We start from the raw sequence: 21,125 nt of genomic DNA on the forward strand, positions 1-21,125 counted from the left end.
CTCTCCCCGTAGCGCGCCAATTTTCTTTCACGATCAAGACGAAAATTCCTGGATCTTTGCAAGTACATCTGCCTCCCGGCTATTATGCGACGCCGCAAGCACTTCTGGATGCGATTACCCACCGCGTAGGCGAACGCGCGCACTTCAGCTTCGACAGAACCGAACAGAAATGTAAAATTCGGCTTTCCGAGGGCACCTCCGCCTTAAGACTTTCCGAGTACCTGGCCATGCTTTTGGGCTTCGAATCAAGTACCGTGTTCACGGGAGAAGAGTATGTCACGAGCTCCGTCGAGGTACTCCTGGAACCCCCGTTTCACAACATAATTGTCTACACGGATATCATGGAACCCACGTACGTGGGGAGCGGGAAAAAACCGATATTAAAAAAACTACCCTTTTATTACGAGAAAGACAAGCACGTCGTCACCTACACGTTAGATAACATCCAGTATTTTAACCTGTCTCAATTCGAAATTCCCTCAGTGACGATTGTTCTCGCGGAAGAAACGGGAAGACGTTTGCCGTTGCGGTCCAAAGGTAGAAGCAATTTAACGTTGCATTTCAAATATGAACCGAAATTCCCCCAAAATAACTCCCGTGTACACGGGACCCCTTTTCCAACGAGGGGGCGGTGTGTTGAGCAACATATCGAAGCTTATCGTTCCTATGTGGCAGCAAATAAAACCGATCGCCAAGAGGACGTTGAAGCGCTTGGCGCGGAATTTGGCCGACGGCGAAGGAATATCGCGCGCAGTAAAAAAGACGGCCACAGCAACGGGAAGAGACGTGCTGGATTCCATGGAGGGCTCTGGAAACAACAACAATGGAAAGAAACGTCGCAAAAGACAACAAAAGGCGGCGACACACGAGGCACCTGCAGATATCTTTGGTACGAAGTGAAGGTCACACATCCGCTGCGCGCTCCGTCCATCATGACGTCAACGAAAGGAAAAATACAGACGCAACGGTTACCGCATTGTCTTAGTGTCGCAGTGACGTGATGATATTCGAACCCCCTTCCATTCAATACGGCGTGGAAGATACTTCGTACCAACTCTTTTATCCGGTCAACGGGGTAAATAATTCCGTGATCGAATTTTCTATTCAAAATTTACAAAAGGCACACTTGGATCTCTACGGTAGCTTCGTGTCTTTGACCGCGCGCATTGTTCGCGACGACGGGGAAGAAATGGTTGAGAAAGATGTTGTTTTCCCAATAAACCATCTGCTGAGCGGCATGTTTAAGACGGTTTATGCGAACCGTTTATGCGAACAACAAGCTCGTCAGTTCCAACGAGTTGTACGCCTACAGGAGTATTTTGGACGTCGTGCTTCATTCCACGCCCATGGCTCAAGAAACAGTGCACGCGGCTGGACTCTATGTCGAGGACGACGAACATTTAAAGAACGATTACGACGTCTCGTCTCGCGGCCCGAAACAACGTTACGAAGCGACGAAGGGTGGAAAATACTTTAACCTGGTCGGTCAGATCAATACCGACCTGTTTCAACAGCCGCGCCTGATGGTAAGTGCCGTCGAAATTCGCGTCGTTTTCCTGTTAAACAACGACGAATTTAAACTCATATCGGTCCCCAACGACAAGAAAACGTACAATTACGAGGTGGACATTAAAGAAATGACGTTACACTTGAAAAAGGTGACGCTTGCACCTTCCCTGTTTTTGGAATACGAGCGGCGGCTTCAGACCACGCCGGCCATCTACCTGTTATGCGGATTGGAAACCAAGGTGCGGAACTTGAGTGCCGGGAGCTTGGACGCTCACTTTGAAAACGTTTACCCCGAAAGGGTACCTTCCAAATTATGCGTCGCCCTGCTCGCCACGTCCGACTTTCTCGGCGACATCCAATCGAACCCCTACAAATTCTGCCATTACGACCTGTCTCATTCGATGCTCTCCGTGGACTGCCAACAAGTGCGAGCCGAGTACGAGTTTAAGAACGACCTCGTCAAAATTTACTACTACTTTACCCTGCTTTAACTTCTTGCAAGAACTGGGTGAGATACATTTCAAGTATAGCTACGAGCGATTTAAAACGAACAGGTTCCTTCTCTTCTTCAACTTGGACGTGGACAAGTGTTCTTCTCCTTCGCATTTGAACGAGTGGCGAAAAGGAAACGTTCGCCTGCAATTACGCTTCGCTAACGCCCTTTCACACGCGGTCACCGTCCTCTTGATTTCCGAGTGTCCCAAGCTCATGCGCGTCGACAAGGACCGTACGGTCACCTTCCCATAGAAAAGATGTACGAGAGCGACATCTTGGAACTCGTGTCCCTGAATCCCCTCGCTTCCTCCATGCTGAGAGGCATTTGCGCTTCCGACGAAGCCTTCGTTTTACGCAAGCCCGGCTATTTAATCATCAATACGGAAGCGTGAAGAAAGCACGGGCAGCACAGGGTGCTCTACCTGAAAAACTACGACGGGTATGCCGTGTTTTTCCACAATTACGGACTTCCCCCCATCGAAGCAAACCTTCGAAGGACTTTACTAGTGGACAAGTGTAACGACCAGTGTATTCAATCGCCTCTTTCGCCTTACTGTGGGCTTTTTTGTATCTACGTAGCCACGCGCATGTCGAAACGCTACAGCTTGGCAAATTGTGTATCCATATTTTCCTGTAACCAGGACGCACATTCTCCCCGGGCGTCAGTTGTGACGTTGCCCACATACGTGAGGCCGACAACGGCAAGCCCTTTCACCATCACCACCACCACCACCTGTAACCTCGAAGAGAATGACGAAACAATGAAACGTCTCCTCGTGAGCGAACTCGTTTCGTAAAATAGTCCATTTATTTTTTCACGACATACACAAGACACTTGCGGGACGATCTTCCAACGTGCTGACCCGACGCTCGTCGTCGCCGGTCATCGTGACGTCGAGGGATATGTTGAGAAGCCAGTAGTGACGAGCGATAGGTCGGTTGGAACTCGCGTTGATGAGACACGGGTCGACTGTCTCTCCTCGTCTATACGTTTCCAACAGCTCTAGCTTGTAATCTACGAAACGCTTCATTTTCTTTGCAATCTTCCCACTGACGGTGAACAGACGCAAGGGTATCGTCTTGAGAATCGAGCGATAGTCTCCCTCGCAGCTATCGCCATGAATATAATATTCGCGTTTGCAGAAAGGTTGCAAACCGCTGCTCGGGCGTCATGACTGAGACGGAATGAGTGTAGATATACACAACCTTTTTTATTTATCGTGAGAGGTTATACATTATCTAGGCTGCAGCTTTGGTTTCGTAGCTGGCAAGACAGCCCAAATACGGGCGAAGGCTCGAGTCTAACCAGTGGCTGGGGTTTCTCGACCAGAGTCCACCGCAACGACAGGTGGTCAGTTGATCGCCGATCCGCAAAAAGAAGGTCTTCGGAGGAGGCTTGAAGGTTAGGACTAGGGGTAGATCTCCCGTCAGTAGCCATTCGTAATCTGCACGAAAGGAACGTGAGAAACACGTGTTTTTTTTATCTCAAACACACGTACAATCTTCTTCAGTCACAGAGTGACACTGATGGTCCATCTTCTCCATCTTCCTTCAATAGTCGAAGTCCTTCGCAACGTACGTCGAACGGTACCGCCCGACAGCCGAGAAACGGGTGAATCAATCGGTCCGTCCAATGCTTTTGCTCTGAAAAAAATGTGATCGATTATAGAACGTAAAAATAACGAGGAAGCGTACCTGTGTGGTGTCGCAGAGAAAAGTAGACAGGCAGACAGCAAGCAGGCAACGGGATGTGGCTGCACTCGGCTCGCTAAGAACTGGAGCCCGTGAGCGCGCGTCAACGTTTACTTTTGACGCATATCTTCCGATGGCGCCGACCTGCGGCCGCTACAGGGCTCCCCCCCCCCCTCCTCATAGAGGAGGCGACGTGGACACGAAGCGGAGCTGCGCAAGTAACCTTGCGACGAAGCTTCGGAGGAGATAAGGCGAGGGAAGAGTCCTCGCCAAGAGCGAGTGGGGGAGCGGGGGTGACGGCTTCAAGGTAGGCCGGCTTGAGGCGGTCCAGCGAGACGACATGGCGCTGGCCCGCGATGTCGATTGTGAAGGTCTTGCTGTTCCGGGAGAGAACACGGTAGGGACCATTGTAGTGTGGCGAGAGCGGTTTCCGCACAGCATCATGGCACAGGAACACGTGGGTGCTCGTATTGAGGTCGGGGTGGAGGAAGACTTTGGTGGGGGGCTGCGACCTAGAGGGAACCGGCGCCAGGCCACGAAAGAAATGCCGGAGCTGCTGGACGTACTCGGCCTGGGTAAGAGAACGTATGCCGTCGTTATCGCTCCTAAAGTCGCCAGGAAGACGCAGTGTCGTCCCGTAAACAAGCTCGGCTGCGGTGCAGGAGAGGTCCTCCTTGAAGGCCGAACGGATGCCCAGCATGACAACAGGCAAGTGATCCACCCAGCTGGTTTAGGCCTCGCGAGCGATGAGCGAAGCTTTCAGCTGACGATGAAAGCGCTCGACGAGGCCGTTGGAGGAAGTGTGGTATGCCGTGGTGCTGATATGGTAAACAACGAGGAGAGCCATCAGGTTCTTGAAAAGGGCACACTGGAATTGTCGGCCCTGGTCTGTTGTGATGCGCGTGGGACAGTTGTAACGGGCGATGCAAGTTGAAACGAGGGCGCGGGCTACGGTATCCGCTGTGATGTCACTGATCGGGACGGTCTCGGGCCAGCGGGTGTAACGGTCGACAATGGTTAGTAAGTAGCGTTGATCTCGGGACGGTGGTAAAGGGCCCACAAGGTCGACGTGGATGTGACGGAAGCGACCGTCGGGTGGGGGAAGTGGCCAGGAGGGGTCTTAGTATGGCGAGTGACTTTGCTCTTCTGGCAGGCAGTGCAAGATCTTGTCCCGCGCCAGACAATACGTGAGCACAATAGCCGCTGCGTAGCCCGAATGCCAGGATGACTAATGTTGTGCAGCGCCTCAAACGCAGAGAAACGAAGCGTAGAGGGCAGGTACGGACGAGGCGCAGAACCGGAAACGTCACCAGCAATACCGCAAGGTGCAAGAGGCAGGGAAACATACTTCAGGCGGAGGGAAGATTTTGTTGTGCTAGGAGACAAGAGGGCTTGAAGCTCCCCTGGACACACTAGTTCCTCTCCCTCGCTCTCTATGACGTCATTGATCGTGTTTGAACATGTTTGGACGTGTTCAGACACGGGCGGCGAACCGTCGAAATCGCCCCTGGACACACTAGTTCCTCTCTCTCCCTCTCTATGACGTCATTGAACGTGTTTGAACATGTTGTGACGTGTGTAGACACGAACCCCGCAATACAAAAAACGTCACGCAGTACGAATTAAACTGGTGGTTAGTGTGTCGCGTCCAGTGTAGGAGGTTCCTGGTTTCGAATCCCACATTGGGTCTTCTCATCGTCACATACAAGTCTTCCCAGAGTGTTAGTTAGACATTAGTGGAATGTTTTATTCAACGTCGATGGTATCATTGTCATATGCGACATCGCAAAGAAAAAAGGCGCGAAAGACGGAAGGCGGGGTGGTCAAAGTACAGACGACACCGTCGCAATGCGAGGAGGAGGAGAGCGGTGTAGCGACTATAAAAGGTGCGCTGGTTCTACGACGATTGATCGAAGGCCCACGAGGGGCATCCATCCACGACGTGAGTCGTTTCGTGGAACAAAATGTAAGTTGACCGTCTCTGCTGTGAGAGTGTATTCTATGTATGACATTGTTTTTCAGGGACCAATAGCCGCTGTCACCACATGACACTGAACACACAGGGACTCATCCCATCCTCTCTCATCAGCAATCTCAAGCGTTCCGCCACTGAAGGGAAAAGTGAGCATTGTTTCGTGAAGGGGAATCTTGTACTGATTTTGTTTGACCGCAGTGCCACGCTGTCTCGTATGTCAGTACGACCCCATCGATGCCATGCTCGTGGCCATAGAAAGAGCGCACGAAGCTAGAATAGAGAATCTCGATAATAGCCCAGTCGTCCTTTCAGATGACGACGACGACAGCGTCAGTAGTCCGCCTTTCGTAATATCGTGTATTCACACGAGCGCCTTTTCCGACTGCGCAGCGACTGAAGGAGGAGAAGGAGGTATCAGCGGAGTCACCGAATCATCCAACCATTCGGTCGCGGGCGGGGCTTATCGTACAGCAGAATCTAGGAAGCGCGCACGTTCTTATTTTTGGCGAGATATGAAAGAGCCTTGTGCAACATCACCGCGCTCGGCAGCTCCGTCCGTCAGAAAGAACCACGCAGATAGTTTGTTCGCGGGGCACAGAATCTGACGACTGACGCGCAGAGCCTTCCGGGAAAACGACAAAAAAAGCCACCTTCTATTGTCAATGTGACAAGCTCTTTCGTTTTTATCTAATACACCTGGTACAGCAACCCTCGATTTTGTGGAAACTTGCCGATGAGCAATACCGAAACGTACCATGGAAACATGCCATGTGAGAACAGATCGTTTTTGAAATGAAAAAGACACACCTGGGGTGCTAGACTCGTCGTTTCTTGAAACACGAAGAAAGTTCAAGAAATGGGAGGGAGCGCAACCATTGGATGCTTTCCGTGGCCCACGTGAGCGCTCCTGACTGTCAGTCAAACCTCAGGTCAAAGCTACCGAGACTCGCGCACTTTGAAATATTTTCATGACCTCAAAATGACGTTTTGGCTGCCCGGGAGGATGGTGTCTTTGCAGATTTCACCAATGTAAACAATTCGGGAGATATGAGGAAAAACAGCCGTTGGACAGTTTCTCTGGCCCCCGTGACGGTCCGTGTTGTCAATCAAACCAAAGTACAAGGAAAGGGAAAATGCAGCTTTTGGCAGAAGTTCCGTGACGTCAAAATGACGTTGCGCAACATTTTTTTCTACCGAGAAAAGTTCAAGGAAAGATAGTGGCGAACTTCGAAGTTTGTTAGCAAGAGTTGCGGCCACTTTTATTGCCGTGCCTTACTACTGCGCCTATCAGTCCACACTTATCATGAGTATCGTTTGAAATGCCAAACGATGGTTTTTGCCAGTTTTACCGGCTGTCGAAGAACGCTGTTCGTTCGCTGTGTGACCATCTGCGCAGAGCCTCTCTCAGAACAGAACTTCACCGCATAGCATGTTGTGCGCCGACTACAGACACGAACGATATGCTTATCGCTTCCGATTTGAAGAGAGAGGGGACACTGGCATTTTTATAGCAGTTATCGCATATCCAAATTGCTATACGCCCCCTGCTCTTTGAATCAGAAGGGGTAATCCTATAATTCGTCTCTTTGGTTTATGGGTGACGTGCTTTGCGGTGAAGTTCTGTTCTGGGATTGTAGGATCCACGCAAGATGCGCTTCTCGTCATGGATAATGATATCACTGCGCACAAGATTGTTGTGTTCTTCACGTATGACATTGTACTTCCCTTGGCCGCAGATTCCGTGATGTCCTTGTTTTAACGTGGTTTCCTCGTTGTACAAAAATGGGATTTTTCATTGAGACGCGGAGGAGGACAACAGCTTTCCTTCTGATTAACAGATGCATCCTAAATATAAAATGCACACAAGAGAGACATGAACACTGCATGTGCAGGGCGTTGGAAAGCGTCGGTGCTCTTCTATGCAGCGGAGCAGCACCTCGAAATGAGCGCTTGCAAGTCCACGGATCTAGGCTTTTTCGGACACGCGACTTTTCCGTCCCATTTACGATTAAGTGGTTGTGTCGTCGCAGTGCGGGCACTAGTCTGTTTATATGTGCTCAAATTTACACAGGGTCATTTTGAAAAAGAAGCCAGCAGATACATAGAGAAAGGAAATAGGAAACAAATAGTTTTCAACCGAAGCGTTGCTGTGTTCACTGATCCCAAATACACGTATAGCACACATGACGATACAGCGGGTGTGTCATGTAATGTGGCACGAAACAGAGGCTTAAAATTCTACTTCGGTATGTCACTGGCGCTTGTCATCGACTAACTTTTGGTGTGACTTGCGCGCAGTTTTCGGTTTTCAGTCGCGAGAAATATTCTGAATAGATCTCTGAAATGTGCCAAGTCAGCGCAACTTTTTGAATGTCGTTTGTTTTTTGTCTTTCGTTGTGCTTTTCCTTCTCCGTAACAGAAAGCCCCCCCCCCCCCCATTTCGTTTTCTCAACCAATTTCAACACAAAACACAGTACCCTTCAGCAATAAAAATAGCTGGGGAGAATTTTCTTTGCGCAAAAGCTCGACGGCGTTAATTACTCCGTCACTTAATGTAGAATACTGTGGAAAGAAAAGATGAGTCTCCCCTTCAGTGTTCCCTCTTCCATGCTTCTGCTGATAGCGGCAGCAAGGTTGAAACGACACAGCTATCTGGAGCAATTGTGAGAAAGTTACAAGAAAAGCCGTGTCACCGGGTAGCTTCCTCTTTTCGACCTTTTATGCTTTTTTTTTTGTTTGTTTGTTTGCATAACTTGACGGAGGACTGCACGGCCGGCAATGTCCGTGAATCGTACAACAGTTTTCCGTTTCCTTCTTACCATTACGAGTAGCGCGGGTGTTTTGTGATGCCATAGGATCAGGCCTCGAGCCATGCTGTTTCTGTAAGTATTCAGTTTGGAAGAAATGTTGATTCGATTCAAAATTGATCATATAGTTCCGCATTTCATTTGGAATACAGTTATGCGCCTCGAGTTCTGAATATTTTAATGTTCGCGCAGCCCAGATATATTTGATAATCTACGGTTTGACCTTAAAGGGGCCGTAAACAGGTACAAAAGGTGCACATTTCTTTGTGTTATATTATTGGATCTTAGTCAGTGAAAACTCCTTGCAATTACTAACGCTTAAAAACAAAAGGCACTTGCATACGGATGCAATATTCACTGCACTCTTTCGCATTTTAGCTCCGCCCCGCGCTCCAACTTTACGTCATTTTGACGTAGCGCTTTCCCCACCAATTACGATTGAGTGTTCAACGTATGATTTTATTTCAAATGCGAAATTGGACTAGATGAACGCGAATTCTCTTCTATTCAAAATCTAAACAGTTACAGCCTCAAACTGAGAAAGAAATGCGTTTAATTTAGGTATCATACGCGCACTACGTTTTCTGGGTAGTAGCACGCAGCACACCACCTGCGCGAATGAATATCCGGGACTACAGTTCCGGAATCTTAGGTAGGTGCGCGATGGAACATCTTCGTCATCTTCGAATGGTTCCGACAACTGGGCTGCCGTACTTTGGTTTGATCCACGCGGCATCGCGTCACCAGCTCGCGTAGTACAGTGGATAGCGTGCTGGCCATGTCACGTCGTGACTGGGAGGAACCCGGGTTCGAATCGCGTCATGTGATAGCAGCCCAACTGTTGACGTTTGCGCCAGCCGGAGATGTTGAAGATGTCATGACGTTGAATTTCGGAACCACGGAGCGCAAAACGTCGTTTCACACAAACAAACTGAGCGCTCCGACTCACAGCTGATAACGAAGTATGTTTATTGGCTGGTAATTTGAAACGTCATGAGCGCAGCTGGGCCGCCCGATTGGACGGCAAAACGCTACGTAGCCATATGACGTATGCGTTGTGGAGAGAGGCTCGCTGGTTACTCATCTTTGAAAGCAGTTGTACGGGTCAATGAGCTGGCACGAGCCGAACGAAATGTATATTTGGGTATTATGAGCTGCGTTCTTTCATGGGGTATCATTATTTCAGAATGTTTGGTGGCCTGTTTACGGCCCCTTTAAGTCCTTCAAGGATGTATTGCTCCGCATTTCACTCTTCACCGGAGCGGACAGAAGCGGTGCGCTTTCTCATTCTTCATTCTATCACGCTCGAGCCAGTGGGCGGGTCGCGCACACACTGATCTTGATCGGCACTGACGTAGACCCAACTTCAGTTGCCGGGAAAGGAAAACATTTTTCTTGAACTTCGGAAGTTCAAAACTCCTCCACGCGCGACGTCATCTTTTGAACTTAGTTCTGCTTTGACGAGTCTAGCACCCCTGGATGCCGAAGCAACGGTATGTATGTACACCAAAGCACGTTTTGAGTCCCCATATTCACGGCGTAGTCGTTGTATCAGTTAAGAACGCATTAATTATTAATAAATTAATAACGAGTTGGCTGCATGCTCGCATTCCAAACCAAAAGGTATCGGCTCAGGGTGCTGGTAGTTTCGTTTAAAAACGAGAAAATGTGTGAGCAATATGTCGCATGGCAGGTAAGCCAAAGTGGCTCAAAATTTAATCCACGAGCCGGCCACTGCGGAGGTCGCGCATATTCATAGTTGTCTTGCATCATAAATTAACCGTGTAATGCTATAATATTTTAGGGCTGTAATTACACAAGCTTACAGGTAGCACCCTGTGTTCACCATCACGTCTTGCAGTGCGCTCGCGGGAGGCCACTGTGTGCATACATTGTGTCCTTACAAGCATCAACGAGGACGAACAGTTGTAACAAACGGAGCCAGTTTTCGTCGGTTTCACTGTTTTTGCGTGTTTGCCATCCATCGCGGCCACAAAGTTTGGGAACTGCCACAGCGCTTCAAACTAACGTGTTTTAAATATGAATAAAGCTAGTGCTAAAAATGCAACATATTGACAAACTTGAGTTATATCCTCTCGCTTTGCCATAGCATTATTTCGTAATTATTCACTGGGGGAGCTTCTTACCCAACGCGATATGCAAAAAGTGCGAATTCGTAAATTTCGATGAAGATGAAAGTCACTGAAAAGGTTAGCTAGCTGTAGGACTCGAACCCTTAGAATTTGTTCCTTTTATGTTGTTCCAGCCTCAGAACATCAGTTCTTTCATTGTAAATTTCGTTTTGTCCTATAATTTTATATGGATGGATGGGACGGTAACGTACTAACCCCCCCCCCCCCCCCAAAGAAAGAGAAAGGAAAAGATCAGGAAAGATCATAAGGGTTGTTTGAGTGGGAGAGGATCATTTCCAAGAGAGGTTCTTCTCCCATTCTAATTGCACTACCAACGGTGCGGGTTCACGGTGGTGAACTCTACCTCGCTATGCCACCGGTATATGCGATGAACGTTTTACTGCAATGAGTATAGTGTACGAAGGCAGTAGACACAAAAACGTGGCCTGTCCAACGTCTAAAGCAATGGGGTCAATGAAACGCAGGAATGGGAAGCTCCCAGAGGAGGGGATCGTACCTGAACCACCCCATTTCTGCACTCTAAAACTGAACTCCAGGCCATAGCAGGCTATGCTCCAACCATGGCCACGAGCGATAGGGTCATCGCTTCTGATTCGAAGAGAGAGGAGGGCGAACAGTTTTTTGTGTCACTTATCATATATCCGAATTGACCAAAGGAGGGTGTGTTATGGCAGGATCGGCTCGCCGTTGTTTTCGACACAGAAGTGGGCGTCGTCACGACTTTAGCAAAAAGAAGAAAAAGAAAGCAAGCCGGATGGAAGATAGAGGTGCGTAGGGGGTGCATGAGTTCGTCGGGGGGAGCAAACTGTTAGATGGGTCTTGGAGCAAGACCTGCCTTCTGCAGAAAGAGGACACGGTTTCTTGCTTTAGCAGAACGTGCGTCAGAACTACCACACACACACACCTTTGAGACAAAAAGGTGTACGCTCCACTGTGTCTTCCAATCAGAAGCGAGCCAGGGCTACTATTCGCGGCAATCGTTGGCGCAGAGTGTGCTATGCGATGAAGCTGTTTTTATTGTGATCTAAAGGTGCGACCTTTACGCCACAGCCGTCTCTGCTTTACATCACACTCATCACTGTCACACTGCTGCGGCGTCACGGTAGAAAACGAAGACACACAGCCTTCATAGCACTCTCTCCTACACTCTTTCCCGCTCAGTCTTATTTACGAACGCTTTATGCATTTAGAGGCATGTTTAAGCGCACATAATTCGAAGGAACCTGTTGCAGATGGGTTACGGAAAAACGATCACTGGCTAGTATAATGTCCCGCATATTCATCTCTATACTCTCCTTATGCGCTTTGCTATGCGGAGAAGAACGTATTCAAAAGCGGCCGCATCCATTCTCAAAACCTTGAGGTAGGCACATGGGTCCTCGTGTCGTAGCTCCCGTAGAAGGCTATTTTGCAGACCGCGCACTTTCCTCAACACCCATTCTTTCGTCCATATTGTGGCAAGGAAACAGGTTTGGCAAGGTTTATTCGGGTTGATGCTGGAACTTCCAGAAGCGGGAGCGAGCGAGAGAGCGTGCCGGAACCGATGATCACGATGGCGATCGTCTGCCTCACAACTTCCCCCGGCGGAGAAAAGGAGCCAACCTGGCGACTGATGAACGGGACGGTTAGGGGGTGATGAAAGGCTTAAGGCGGGTGACGTGGACGGTTTCAGTGCCGCGGTGTCGACGGTCAGGAGGAGGCTCAACGACACCTCCACGACATAGTTCACCTCTGAGGTACGGCGAAGGACGCGGTAAGGGCCAAGGTATCGGGAAATGAGCTTTTCGCATAAGCCGGGAGTGCGAATGGGCGCCCAGAGCCATACTTTATCGCCGACACAAAATTCAGCGTGCCGGTGGCACTCATCGTAGCGATGCTTGGCGAGCGCTTGGTGGTGAAAAGTACGGAAACGGGCCAGTTGGCGGCATTCTTCGGTACGGGAAGGGTAGGTTGTGATCGGTTTGCGGGGTGTAAGGGAAAATGGTGTCGATCGTGCACAACGGCTCGCGGCCATAAACAAAACGGAAAGGGTTGAAGCCCGTGGTGGCTTGCACTGCCGAGTTCTAGGCAAACGTGACGTAGGGGAGGATGGCGTCCCAGTTGCTGTGACTGGGAGACACGTAACAAGCCAGCATATCGGCGAGGGTGTGATTGAAGCGCTCCGTAAGTCCATTTGTCTGAGGGTGGTAGGCAGAAGTGGGAGTGTGCACCACAGAGCAAGCCCGGAATATCTCCTGAAGCAGGGCGGCCAAGAAAGAACGGCCACGGTCGTTGATGATAACCCGCGGGGCGCCGTGACGTAGGAGAATGTAGTTGACGAAGAAGTGGGCGATTTCTTCTGAGGACCCGGAGACGAGGGCGGCGGATTCCACGTACCGGGTGGCATGGCCTATAGCGACAATAACCCACCGATTGCCGGAGGGTGTTATAGGGAGTGGGCCGAAAAGGTCGATCCCAATGCGTTCAAACGGTGCTGGGGTGGGGTTAGGGGTTGAAGAAGGCTTGTGGTGGGCGGAGAGGAAGGCTTGCGTCGTTGACAGACGAGGCAGGCGTCGACGTACCGGTGAACATTACTATGCATCCGAGGCCAAAAGTAACGCTGGCGGACACGGTTATAGGTCTTCAAGAAGCCGAGATGACCAGCCGTCACGTCATCGTGGAGAGAACGTAGTATTTGCTGGCGGACGCAGGGAGGCGCGGCCAGAAGAAGTCGTGCGCCGTCGGGAGAGTAATTGTGCCGATATAAGACACAGTCGGACAAGGTGAAATGTTTACTCTGGCGGATAACTTTCCGGTAGGTGGCTGGACATGTACCATCAAGGTGGCGGATTATAGGGGAAAATGTGGTATCCTTGAGCTGCTCCGTCCGAAGGAATGTGGGGTCGAAGGAGGTCAGGGGACAGCAAAGTAGGAGGGAAGGATCCGAGGCAGGGGACCGTTGATCGAGGGGTGGTGCCATCTCGTGCGGAAGGGGACAACGGGAAATGTGGCAAGGAAACAGGTTTGGCAAGGTTTATTCGGGTTGATGCTGGAACTTCCAGAAGCGGGAGCGAGTGAGCGAGCGTGCCGGAACCGATGATCACGATGGCGATCGTCTGCCTCACAATATCTTCCTTAACCACTTCTTTTCATGGCAGCATTCACTATCGCCAATGAGAACAGCAGCGTCTTTCGTCCATTGCGTACCAAGCGCCGTGCACATAAAATTAATGCTGCAACTTTCAACGGCAGCGCGAACGTTATCCCCGCATCTGAGCTGACAGCACATTGGAACACTATCTGTGTAGGCATTCCAGAGGCGGCGTAGCCTCAGTGCCTTATCATTTACCCTCTCGCTCCTTCTGTCGCTGCGCCGTCACAAAACACGCTCATGTGATACCTGAAACGGACGACGATACCTGAAACGGACGACGACGACGAACCCCTAAATGCGCACGATAATGCAGACGAATTGCTCATGTGGGAAGGGGATCAGTCGTATGCAGATTTCATTCCTCTGTCTGGTAGGATTAGAGATGGGTCACCAGATGCAAGCCCAGAATTTCAAAACGAAGCCGAGCCTGTCCAGGGAAGGTCCTGAGCCTGTCCGTTGAATCAGGCCTCCACAGCTCCCCGCATTTGCGGCAGTAGAAAAATAAAATCACGTCACAGTCACGTGGTATTACATCGTCAGGCATCATGACGGATGCCCATTGGCCAAAGGAGGATGCGCGCTCCGGGATTGGTTGATAAAGTTTCGAACTATCTGACAGCTCCCTTTTCGCGGGCAGACTGGGCAGTCGGCCAGGCGGGCAGCTCCAAGCAAGGTCGGTGCGTCTCCGCGGCTCGCCGATGTCGGTTGACCAAAACGACCAAAGAGGAAGTGTACGGGGGGTTTGTTTGTGAGCTATAGTGACTCTGGCCATGTACTGATCTCAGATAAAGTGTCAACCTACGGACATTCTTGCCGGGTCGGCACTGGAATGCTTGGTGAGCTGACGCCTGAGGAACACTTTCGAGCGCTGTCGCATTTTCAAATACAGTGACTAAGAAGAGAGTGTTCGTAACGACAAAAGTATTTCCCGTGACTGTGTGACCTACGGTGCATCGCCAGAATGAGAAGAAGATGCTCATCTATGAAACGCACGCACTCGTGGACTTCGCTCGCCTCCAGAAGTAGACTGTATGTGTGCTTTGCAAGTTCGAACTTGGTTTGGTTGCTGTCTATTCAAGGAACGAAACGTCCTGTACGCACGGTGAATATATGAGTCAAACATTTGAGTTTATACGTTGCATCAATAAATATGTATTTCGCCTATCAAAAATGTCTTAGTTATTTTGGAATAACGGGCGCCAGGTATGAAAACCAGGAGAAGTCAATGGCAGCCAGGGCCGGCCGAAAGCCGAGCCAAACTGAGAGGTTGCTGATTGGTTGGCTGCTAGGCATCACGACGCATTTTCATTGGTCGTATGTCCAGTGTTGCCTGAATTATCTCAAACTATGGACTCTATGGGGAGCTGTGGGCGCCTGGTTGAATTACGAGAACACGTCGTAGAGAATCATCCTTCCGTCACCGAGAGACGATTCCTTCCTTTTTTTCTCAGAGATGAGGCATTTGAAGGAACGGCTACTAGGTACACGCTTCTCTGTTCCCCGCACGACGACAACGTTGACGATTTGGGACTTTATCTACCGAGCATAGCTCCAGTAATCACGCGCGTCCTCGAAGCTTATCCCATGACTTTCAAATTTTGTCTGTGCTTGAAGGCGCTCATGGTTAAGGACGGAGCCGACGGGTTGACTTCTCATCTCCTTCACGTGAACCTTCACATGAGAGTGGTTCATAACCGCCAAGAAATCGAAGGCGCGATAAATGCTGCCATCGCAGAGTCCTCGCAACGCGTAGAAAACTATGCGAGAGAAGGGTCTGGTTTCACCTCGAACGACGTCCAATGTGTCGACTTAAAACTAACGCACTTAAAACCGAAGCGGATTGGGTGCACGGTCGAGCTTCCAGAAATGCTGAAAAGAAAAACAAGGACTCTCACAAACGTCAAACTCCCACCGAATCACGAAAACGAGTGTTTCAAGTATAGCGTGCTGGCACTCTTGCATCCGTTGAGGAACAAACCAAACGGTTATGCAGGATAGTGCAAATACATGAATCCTTCAAATCCGGGGAGATGCGTAACGTACTGGCCGCCCTGCTTCCCAGTCACTTACGAAGACATTACCCTGTGGGAGAGAAAAAAAACAAAATCTCCGTGTACATCTACATGTTCGACGAGCAGACGAGTTCGATATCTACCGGAAGGGTTCCCTGCACGCTCCATAAAGATAAAGTTCATCTGCTCGAGGTTAGGCAGCATTTCTATGGCATTAAAAAATTTAGCACTTTCATGAGACGAAGTGACTATTTTTATTGCGAGAAATGCACGTCCGGTTACGGGACGAGAGAGGCATTGCAGCAACACGAACGTCTGTGTCGAGACGTAAACGAAGTGATTCTCGAAATGCCAAAAGCGGGGGAGAGTGTCTCCTTCAACAAGATACAGTACATGCATCCCTATCCCTGTTTCGCGGTGTTGGACACGGAGAGCGTCTTGGAAAAGGACGCATTGGTTAAGGACACCGTGAGTGTGCACAGGATGAGCTCGTACTGCATCGTTGTAGTGAGAAGTTGGGACGGAAAAATACTAGGCCTAGATGGCTATTTGGGACCCAACACGGCAGAGAAATGCTTGCTCTCGCTCAAGCGATTTAGCGATCAAATCGATAGGTTGAACCGTTGTCCCTCACCGTTGGTCATGAGTATGGAAGACCACTTTCGGCACGCGAGCGCTATGCGCTGCGAATTTTGTGGAATCGAATTTAAACGACGTACGCGAAAGGTGTCGCATCACGACCACACCCGCTTCGTAGAGCCCGGTTCTCCGAATTTTGTCGCGACGCTGTGTGATACGTGTAACCTTACGTGCCGGAACACCAATGAACTCGTCGTGTGCGTGCACAACCTGCAGTAACATTTTGAGCTCCCTTCTCCGCCACATGCACGTACTAAATCTGGGCGAACCGTGGATCTTAGCTTCGAGCTCAGAAAAGATAAGAGGGTTCAAAATTGGCGATCTCCATTTCCGCGATACCACGCAGTTTTTCAACCTGTCCTTGTCGAACCTGGTGGAAACCCTCCTGTAACTGTATTTCAGGAAGATTGCGCTAGAGACGGATGGGATGGATATCTTACGTACCATGTCCCTCGCCAGTTACGCGTGGAGCAGCGCTCTGAAGCTCACCAATGTCAAACTCGAGCTCATGAGCGATCGCGAGATGTGCGAAACGATCGAGAAGGGAATCAGGGGAGGCATTTGTAACAGCTTCCACAGGTACTGTCGGGCTAATCACGAGGGGTGTGACGATTACGATCCCCAGCAAGAAAATACTTTTATCCAGTACCTCGACCTGAACAGTTTGTACCCGTACGCGATGACTTTCCATCTCCCGACAAGTGGTTTTGAGTAGGTCGATCCTTCCAGGTGGAGCGAGATCGATTTTCTCAACATTCCTCACGATTTGGAAGTGGGTTACGTCTACGTGGTAGACTTGTCGTATCCCGAAGAACTGAACGCTCTCACCAGGAATTTTCCCCTAGCTCCCGAACACAGTTGCGTGGACGAGAACGAACTCTCCCCCTACCAGCGACACCTGAAAGATGCGTTGTCGCTGAACGCCCCTCCCACAAAGAAACTCTTGCTGACGTGCTACGAGAAAGAACGCTATGTCGTTCATTATGCATTACTCGCTCTGTACGTGAGGTTGGGCATGAAAATAAAACGTGTTCACAGCATCCTCTCGTTCCGCCAAGACAATTTTTTGCGAACCTTCGTGCAGAGAAACGTCATGTTGAGGAATGCCGCGACCACGAAATTCGAGCGACTTCTGTACAAAACCATGTCGAACAGTACGTTCAGTAAGTCGATACAAAATGTGAGACGCATGAAAAGGTACGCTATAGCCTACGACAAAGAAAGCGCGCTCCGAAAAGCTAGCTCCGTCAACAGTCAAAATTTTCACATTCTGAGTGATAAGTGCATCTTGTACGAGATGAAACAACGTCGCATCAAATGCACGCACCCTCTTTACGTGAGCTTTGCCATTCTAGAGATGTCAAAAGTCAGAATGTACTGCTTCATCTAGAAGTCGCTCTTTTCTCACTTGACGTGTCCAGGGCAATTGATCTATAGCGACACTGACAGTATAATTTTTTCTCTCACGTGTGAAAGCCTGGAAGAGCAGTTGATGAAAATTGAGGACGACTTAGATCTGTCATCCTATCCAGTGGACCACCCACTTTTCAACGAGGAGCACGCGAATCAGATGGGGTGCTTCAAAGATGAGACGGGAGGCAGAGTTATTCAGGAAGTCGTAGCCGTCTGAGCCAAAATGTACAGCATTCTCTTGGCTGGGACACACAAACAGATCGCGTGAACGAAAGGAGTTAAGAAAGACGTAACAAGAGGAGATATTTATTGTATGAAGTGTACCGAGATTCTCTGTTCAATGAAACGACGGTCTCTCAGAAGCAGTACACCATCCAGAGTATAAAGGAAATGATGTACACCATTTCGAGACTTAAGAAGAGCTTGGTCCCCTACGACACCAAGCGCTATCTCGTGGATGCCGTACACTCCTTCCCTTATGGAAGCTGCGAATATGGTAAGCTTTGCTGGTGTTTTGACGCGTATCAGATCACGATAGTACTCCCTCTTTGTGCAGCAACGGAAAAACCCGGAAGAGAGCCCGAGACCGTCGATGTCAGGCATCGAATGACCGTGGAACAAAGAGCTGCACGCGCATATAATCGAGAATAAAAGTTCTAGTCGAGACATGCTTCTCTCTCTCTGTCTCTCTCGCGCGCGCGAAGACAGGAGAGCCACGGGTCGTTGTGGCAGTGAGGAAGCGGAATGGGTGTACGAAACGAATGACCATTCCGTCATCGTGCTGGTGCAGTGACCCGTGCAACGACAACGCTACGATGAAGATACCCTGTTCTTTTTCTGGCACGTCTGATCATCTTGTAATGCTCCGTTCGTGAGATCAGACAAGTCAGGGAGGGTGCAGGCATCTATCGACCAACTCTTTTGTATGTATTCAATAAACATGTTTCAGTGAAAGAAAACATTGGTCTCATAAATGTTATTTGGACTGTTTAATGCGTTGCATGTCGATATCCAAGCGTTATTTCAATAAATCAACGACAAAGTTCACGATGTAGACTGCTTGCAAATGTCGCTGCTTCCGCAGGGCGTGCTTAATATGAGCGATGACACGAGCGAGAAGGTCCATGATGTCTGCAGCGATGTAGTTGAATTCTGCGTTGGCCAGACTTGCAAATTCGCTCATCAGTCCCATGGATCCGTCCGGAACCGTTATGCAGACGTTCTTGTAACAGGCGTAGATCCGACGGACCATCTCCTGCAGCGGCCCCGGCGAGATCTCTCCTATATTGCCAAAGCCTACCATGTCTATCACGTAGCGAAAAGCAGTGATGACGAGCTCGTTGCGGGGACTTTCGCTGCTGAAAAATTCCTTCTCCACTTCTTCGCAAGAAGCGTGGGCGCGGGAACAGTTTTTTAACGAGTGAGAGCTGTACATCTTCACGTAGTGATGACGCAAGCGTGGTGTGCGCTGCCTTTATACAGATAAACGCGCGCAAAGAAGCGAGAGCGAAACCGAAACGAAGAAGCCACCCGTCGGCGCTAAAAGCGCGCCCGCGCGCGCAGCGGGAGGAGCAGAGAGCCGAAACCGAAACAGCCCGCGATCGGGCGGGCGGGTGGCGCAGAGGGCGCTAGGAGCGCGCGCGCGTTTGCGTAGCTGCCGCGGCGCGGCGCCCCAGTCAGTTGCTCGCTGGCTGTCGCCGAGAGCAGACGTGCGCTCGGTTGCTCCGCAGTCCCCGCGGCCGCTCAGTTTCTGCCTGCCTCTCGAATGGAGCAGTCGCACCCGTCGCCGCGGGGGAAAAGGTGACTGATTTGCCGCATTGTTTTACCGCGCTCCTTTTCTCGCATGTTTGCCGTGCCCCCGTGTTTTGACTTGTTTAGCGGTGACCAACGAATGATTTGCCGATGTTTGACCACGCTCGTATTTAAGGCTTTAGGCCTTTTCTCGCCGTACGCGCATGTTTAGACTTGTTTAGCGATGAACAAGCCTTTTGTTCGTGTTGACGCATGTTTATCGATGTGTGCCCAGTGGTTCCCGCCTTGTGTTAGCTGCATAGTGTTGTGACGCTGTGGTTAGGCCTAACCGATCGCCCCCTAAGCCTTTTCCTCGATGTGTACTGTTTTCTCCGTGCTGTTTAGCAGTAGCGGTTAGACCTTTTCTCTCGCATGCCTAGACTTGTTTAGCAGTGTTGCCATTTTACCCGCCGCTAGTATCTTGTTGTTCTCTGTCTTTCTCGCATAGAGCTATGATGGTGGCACCATCTGCCTTGCAACTAAGTGGCCACCTGTCGTCAACCTCTGCAACTGCTCGTCGCCAACTACCAACATGGCGGGCGCTGGTCACTCGGACGTTTCGGAACGGTTTCTTTGTCACGGCGTCGTAGCTTTTCGAATAAATTGTTTCTCTCCACTCTATTTCTATCTATTTTTTTTTCTTTTTTATGGACACAGGTTGCCGCCAACTCACAGCTTGGTCTGGACACGAGATAGATGCTCCCCAATTAGTGTGGTGACACCCTGGAGGGTGCTGAATAATGTGGGGGGTCCCAATTAGCTCTAATTGCTAATTAAATCATGTTTAGACGAAGTTGTGTGTTGGCGGCAGTCGGTGTCCAGTCATTACGACTGGCGTTACCCCCTATATTCCCTCATAGATTAGGCTGAGTAACCGTGGCCTCTAATGGCAGCACTGAGTACTCTTGAGAGGGACAGGCGCACGGTAGGGGTAGGCGCGTTGTGCGGAGGAACTTGACCCTCTTACCGCTGTGCCCGATTACGTCACCGCCACCACATAGTCTGCAAATGACTTGGCGTGAAGCTCCTTCCTGCAAACCGTGTGCAAACGTAACGTAAGAAGGCAGCGAGGGTCACGTGTGTAGTAGCCAAGAAGCGAGGGCAAGAACGCCAGAGAAAACAGGAACGTGGAGGAGAAGTCTGGAGGCCATTTGAACCACGCATGCTTAAGAAACACTTTTATCAGGAAAAAAAAAACTTGTGGTGTACCAGGTTTTCAACAAGGAGAACCGTTTCCAGCAAAAATGTTATCCAGCCGTTCGACTGTCGTAATTCAAGCGTGCCACTTAATTGTGTCTAGCGTAGCCTCTGTGTGCGGTGCTAGTCTTTGTCGAGGACCAGCCAGAGTTCGCCCAATACCCATCAATTCCACCACTTTCCTTTGCCACACCAGCTTACCTCAGACTGTAGGCTCTGATGTCTTTCGTAGCATGCACGGATTGCGAAACATGTGCTTGTGATTCCCTACAAAAAAAATATATATAAAGAGTTAACTGCTGTCACCTT

The 21,125-nt window shown here is 49.9% G+C and overlaps 1 protein-coding gene across 1 annotated transcript in view; it reads right to left on the minus strand.

The window, feature by feature from the left end:
• LOC135397931 (uncharacterized) overlaps positions 1-21,125 on the minus strand; it is a 265,815-nt gene that overhangs the window by 186,425 nt on the left and 58,265 nt on the right. Inside the window, exon 3 of the mRNA XM_064629423.1 lies at positions 21,018-21,083. Coding sequence (XP_064485493.1) covers positions 21,018-21,083 — 66 coding nt within the window. The remainder of the gene's footprint in view (positions 1-21,017; positions 21,084-21,125) is intronic.

The sequence above is a fragment of the Ornithodoros turicata genome, chromosome 6 (genome assembly GCF_037126465.1).
Source record: "Ornithodoros turicata isolate Travis chromosome 6, ASM3712646v1, whole genome shotgun sequence".
NCBI classification, from domain to species: domain Eukaryota; kingdom Metazoa; phylum Arthropoda; class Arachnida; order Ixodida; family Argasidae; genus Ornithodoros; species Ornithodoros turicata.